General features: G+C 34.0%; 1 protein-coding gene across 2 annotated transcripts; it reads left to right on the forward strand.

Moving 5' to 3' along the window:
- Positions 1 to 697: 697 nt before the first annotated feature.
- LOC148959824 (NADH dehydrogenase [ubiquinone] 1 beta subcomplex subunit 7-like) lies at positions 698 to 4,457 on the forward strand. 2 transcript variants are annotated; one of them, XM_089109777.1, is made up of 3 exons: positions 698 to 811; positions 3,579 to 3,747; positions 4,221 to 4,457. In XM_089109777.1, exons 1-3 carry the CDS (start codon positions 754 to 756, stop codon positions 4,282 to 4,284), a joined length of 291 nt encoding a protein of 96 aa, XP_088965903.1. In that variant the 5' UTR covers positions 698 to 753; the 3' UTR covers positions 4,285 to 4,457. The 2 variants fall into 2 exon arrangements, with proteins under 2 accessions (XP_088965903.1, XP_088965904.1); XM_089109778.1 differs by lacking the exon at positions 698 to 811 and adding an exon at positions 1,764 to 2,804.
- Positions 4,458 to 6,000: the final 1,543 nt, after the last annotated feature.

The raw sequence follows: 6,000 nt of genomic DNA on the forward strand, positions 1-6,000 counted from the left end.
AATTTTATGTTAAGAAAGTGTTAAGAAAGTTTTAGTGCTTGAACTAGGAAATAGCTAAGAAAGTTTGAAAGCTGGGCTGAAAAGAGCTTTCTTGTAAAATAATGTGTATTGCTAATCATGACTGGGAACGAGATCCAACATTAGTTCATTAAAAGAAGATCACTTATTTAAAGGACAAGTGACACACTTTTCACCCTATCGTTTCTTTTCATTAACTTATAGATCATCTTTTAGAAGTAAGTTTTTCCTGGTTTGGAACAAAAAATTCTAATCAGGGGGCGCAGGGGGCGCGATTTTGCTTTGTATCACGTGACCCTATGACGTACATTGTGATAACTCAGAATTTTCCTGTAATTGATAGAGAGTTTACGAAACACGACGCGACAGGTCCAGACGAACTGTATTCGTTTACAAGCGTGTTGTAAACGTTAATATTGCACTCTATACCAGTAGCAGCAATAACAAATTATCACAATCTACGTCACGGTGTCACGTGATTCATTTCCCGCCATAATTTCAAATGGGTTTTTAAGTGGGAAAATGAAATCAGAAAGGAAAAATATTTCAACAACACTCTCATACAGCATTATACTTTAAGTTAAAAGAAAAAAAAAATTTGGCGCCAAAAGCGTGTCACTTGTCCTTTAAAAAAAGATTTTTTTGAGATCAGTGGTTGGCACTGAAATAAGTTTATCATAAATATTCAAAGAGAGGCCGTTTGGATACGAGGACGTCCACTTTGGTGCATCAAATATGGCGCAGGCAGAATTGAGAGATGAAGACTTTCTGGGACTTAGATACAGAAAGAAAGGCAAGGAAACAGATTTCATTTCTATTAGTTTGTCATTTGATGTAAAATGAGGTAGTCTTAAAGTTAGAAATGGTGTGGTGTTACCATGATTCCTTGAAACTGTTTGATAACTATTATGACAAACTACTAACTAGGCCCCAGATTGGAATCTTTGAAAGATGCACCCGGGGGATCTGTTTCACGTCCACGAAAATTGCGCATTTGCAAATTAACTTTTGGTATATAACTTTTGGGTATACATTTCAGAGAAAAACATTAGTAACATCATTAGTGGTGGTAAAAACAATATATATATATAGCAAAGATAAACATTTTTCATTAATTCCTAAAATTAAGAACGAGGGGGAACCCAACCAGGTGAGAATACTTTCCGTATACCAAAGGCTGCACAAAATTTGAAAGTTTTGTTAATTGTAATTAATTAGATCATCCTGTCCCATGTGTATTCTACTCCCAATTTGATAAAAAAATCCTTTGGTATACAAGAAACCAGCCTCGTGTGCAGGGGCGGACACTTGATCAAATATTGGGGGGAAAGCCTATTGTTTTCCCATTGTTTTAGAAAAAAGACGATTGTTCTCCAAAGTATTAGGGGACAGTGCAGCTGGAAGAATCATTTTAATAGAAATTGCGTGGCTGCAACTGCGGCTAATACTTGATGTGCAGGGGGGTAGGGGGATTTATCCCCTGCACAAGGCAAAAATTCCAATCTGGACTAGGACCAGTCTATTTTTATTTACAATTTTACATACAAGACGTATTCAAATGATACAGATTCCTGTGGGTGCACTAAGAGGTTGTATCTCATGAAGGTGCCATCCTTACTTCTGTGACTGCAGATAAGCCAGTTTAGGCGTCTATAAAAATATGTTGCGTTTAGGTCCTTATTGCCCTCTCAAAACGAAATCTTGTCGGGTTTTCCAAAATTAGAAAAATCTAACTAATCCAATTGGTAATGTCAAGTAGAGGCTATTAATAAAAAGCATGTACGCATGTATGTTTACCTTCTCTATGCTTTCACCAGTGGCCAGAACGACCTGGTACCAAAAAAACTACATTAAAATGACCAATTTTGACTTCAACTTCCATGATGCAGCTTCATCAAGCACTTTATGGGATGGGTTGAAGACGTGCTCAATCCAGGGGGTGAGTTAAAGACATATTATCAAGACGTGAGGAAGAACTTTTTCGTTATCTCCTTCACAATGGCTTTCTATAGAATTCAGAGGTATGTTTGTCCAAAATCAGACAAAAGGATATTCAAATGCAATGAGAGCAGCGTACACTGACTTTGATTGTTCAATTGTGGAGACATTCAAACATATTTCTTATCATTTAAAAAAAACCTGACAATTTTTTTGACTTTCCGAATCAGGATTTTGCTGGAAAACGGAGTCGGCCGGTCGATGCGAAAACGCAACATATTTTTGATAGCCACCTTATCAGATACCATTTTTATTTTACATTAGAGGAATTCATATACATTCCCCACTTCCCTCACAAAAGTATTGCACCACTTTGAAGGAAGGAAATTGGTGCAAGAATTATCGAAAGCTATTGTTATGCGAATTGAATGTGCTTTTAAGTGGCGAATGGGAGTGGATTGGAAGTGAAACAACCACCAATCAAAACTTCAATCTTTTTAGAGCACTTTTTTTAAAATAATAGTTTCAAAACATCTTTTAAAAGTTTCAAATTTTAATATTTTGACGGGAGCTGTGAACTTTTGAAACCGCTTTATGCCGTCTTAAATTGATTGCATATAATTGGGCAATGTGTTATTGTGAAATTTCATTCCAAACCTGAAAAATTCTTTTAATCAACAATTCTTTGGTTCTTCAAGAACCTTTTAAACCATGGTTCGTAATGTTTTTCATACAAAGCCAAACATTTTCAATGATGTACAAATCTGGACTTGATGGACACCACAGAAAAACTTGAATTCTTCTTGTTTGGAAACAAATTGTTGTAAAAATGGTTTCCTTTTACGCAGGTAAATTTTTATTTTACATTTGTGTAAGACACTCATTATTTTTTGTTTGGAAAAATTTTGAGCTGCAAAACTTTGCTCAGCGTTGAGTTTCATGTCTTTTACTGTCCTTTGATGTGGAATGGTGAAATAAAACAGACAAATTCGCTCCCCCTCTAACATCAATTTTTTTGTTTACCCACTTCTCTGTTTATTACTACTGAAACACTGAAACAATTCCACCCAATTCATGCATTCAAATGTTTTGTATTGTCGAAATGTTGACAAAAAGTGCTGCCATTTTAAACAAGGTGGTGCAATACTTTTGTGAGGGGAGTGTAGAGCTTGTATACTTTGCTTTATTTTTTTGAAAGGTCTAATTTCTACTTTCTATTATTTTGGGGCAAAGATTCTATGATTCTATGTAAACTGGCAATTAATCAACTACCTACTAGGCAGTCTGGCAGGGAAAAGGAAATCTTCATGTGTAAACCTAGAGATAGAAAACTTAGACCAAGGGACTTTCATTGCTACACAAGTAATGGTGCAAAGAAAAACATGCTCAGAACTGCAAGTATCCGACTTAATGCTCTAGAAAGTTTGAGCAGTGAAGCAAAGTTTATAGATTTCCATTATTTATAGCTATGACTGCGGAGTGTGACAGAATAACTCAGTTATTTTGCATATTTCTAGATAGTTCTTGAGACATTATTAGCTAGAAAGGAACCAAGATAAACAATGTTAAAGACATATAATGGTAATAAGATCTCTTTTTCAAGTGTCAGTTATTATTTTTAGAAATGCAAGCCACTTCTAAAGAGATGGCAGATGCGCAGTTGCCTTTACACTTGCGAGATTACTGTGCTCATCTTTTAATTCCACTGCAAAAATGCCAACTTGATAATAAATTTATTCCATGGAGATGTAAACATGAGGAGCATTTGTGGCAAGAATGCCAACTGGAGGAGTAAGTAAACAACATTTATTTACATGTAACAAGTGTAGGAATATCAAACAAAATATACACTATAAGGAATTAGATTCGTTACGATTGACAAATTCTAAAGCCTATAAATTTCAATTGTATTCATCACTATTCAATTGTAGTCATCAATTGTAGTCATCAATGACTCGACTCTCGAAGTATTGACTTTCATTTACGATTTTCTCAAAAAACTAAAGCCCCAAGTGGCTAATTCAAGACTTTAAAGACTCTGATGTAATGAACTGCAGCATAAATTAGGTTAAAAATAATTTTTGATCCATATAGAAACACTTAATTTTACATGGCTTTTTCATCCACACAAAGACATTTGGTGCATACTGAAATTTAATATTTTTCATATACTAACTGGAAAAATGTTAGATTAATTTTTGTGTTGACATGTTAACACACCTTGAATTCTCAACTTTGCTGAGCATTCTTGTTTATTGATATAGTTATTACTTGAGAATGAAATTGAAAGAAAGAATAACAAAGACGAAGAAAGAGGAATCAAAATAGCTTGAAAACTCTGATGATTGCGGTAAAGACTTGTTTGACTTGTGAAGAAATGTGAATTGGATTTTAGCTTTGTTGATTATTGATTGTTTCCTACTTGTTGTTGTTGTAGGAGTGAGAGGCTTTTCTCCTTTAGTTAAACATTCAAGCAACATTATAAAGATATGTCACGGTAATGAGTTGTAAGTTCTTTTCTCTTTTCTGGATATCAATTTCTGGATATCAATAGGTTTCAAAGTAATTTTTAAAAAAGGACTTCCTAAATCCCTATACCAAAATGAAATCCTCCTATCTAAACACTGTACATTATAACTCCTGTTTAACTTTGACAAGTAACTGAAAGTTTGATATCCTAGGCCTCACGAGCAAAGCAAACATTGAATTTCACAAAACCTTGTTAAATACTAGTTTATAACAATCATACCTTCCCAAATACGAGTCTTGTTCTTCATACCAAAAATTTAAAACATGTAAAACATAACCATTAGTATTTTGCAAAAAAATGTGTCTTCATCCTTGCTTTTGCAAGCCTATAGCCTGGCATTTTTCAGAAAATGACCACGAAATCTTACACTGAAAAAGCGATTTATTTCAGCTAGAAATCAAACAATGATGAAACTTTACAGTTTAGAAGTAACAAATGCTTGTGTAGAGTATGCGCAGTGTGGTTTTAGGCGAAAAAAAAATTTCACCAAATTTGACCATTTTTGCAAGGCTATAGCCTTACATTTTTTCAAAAAATGACCCCAAAATCAGACAGTGATAAAGCCACTTATCTGAGCTAGAAATTAAAAAATGATAAAACTTTACAGTTTAGAAGTAATAACTGGTTATGTAGAGTATGCGCAATGTGGTTTTAGCCGAAAAAAAATTTCATGAAATTTGACCATTTTTGCAAGCCTATAGCCCGGCATTTTTCAGAAAATGACCCCGAAATCTGACACTGAAAAAGCGATTTATTTCAGCTAGAAATTAAACAATGTTGAAACTTTACAGTTTAGAAGTAATAACTGGTTATGTAGAGTATGCGCAATGTGGTTTTAGCCCAAAAAAAATTTCAAGAAATTTGACCATTTTTGCAAGGCTATAACCTTACATTTTTTCAAAAAATGACCCCGAAATCTGACACTGAAAAAGCGATTTATTTCAGCTAGAAATTGAACAATGATTAAACTTTACAGTTTAGAAGTAATAACTGGTTATGTAGAGTATGCTCAATGTGGTTTTAGGCGAAAAAAAATTTCAAGAAATTTCACCATTTTTGCGAGGCTATAACCTTACATTTTTTCAAAAAATGACCCCGAAATCTAACACTGAAAAAGCGATTTATTTCAGCTAGAAATTGAAGAATGATGAAACTTTACAGTTTAGAAGTAATAACTGGTTATGTAGAGTATGCGCAATGTGGTTTTAGGCCAAAAAAAATTTCAAGAAATTTGACCATTTTTGCAAGGCTATAACCTTACATTTTTTCAAAAAATGACCCCGAAATCTGACACTGAAAAAGCGATTTATTTCAGCTAGAAATTAGACAATGATGAAACTTTACAGTTTAGAAGTAACAACTGGTTCTGTAGAGTATGCGCAGTGCGGTTTTAGGCGAAAAAAAAATTTCATCAAATTTGACCATTTTTGCAAGGCTATAGCCTTACTTTTTGTCAAAAAATGACCCCGAAATCTGACACTGAAAAAGCGATTTATTTCAGCTAGAAATTGAAC

Source organism: Rhopilema esculentum, chromosome 8 (genome assembly GCF_057945365.1).
Source record: "Rhopilema esculentum isolate cy_ngs chromosome 8, ASM5794536v1, whole genome shotgun sequence".
Lineage (NCBI taxonomy): Eukaryota > Metazoa > Cnidaria > Scyphozoa > Rhizostomeae > Rhizostomatidae > Rhopilema > Rhopilema esculentum.

Bases quoted from the DNA above. Each gene is read 5' to 3' on its own strand.
- LOC148959824 (XM_089109777.1), top strand. From the start codon at position 754: ATGGCGCAGGCAGAATTGAGAGATGAAGACTTTCTGGGACTTAGATAC. The intron at 812-3,578 runs GCAAGGAAACAG...TATTATTTTTAG, and splicing joins ACTTAGATACAGAAAGAAAG to AAATGCAAGCCACTTCTAAA. The intron at 3,748-4,220 runs GTAAGTAAACAA...TTATTGATATAG, and splicing joins CAAGAATGCCAACTGGAGGA to TTATTACTTGAGAATGAAAT.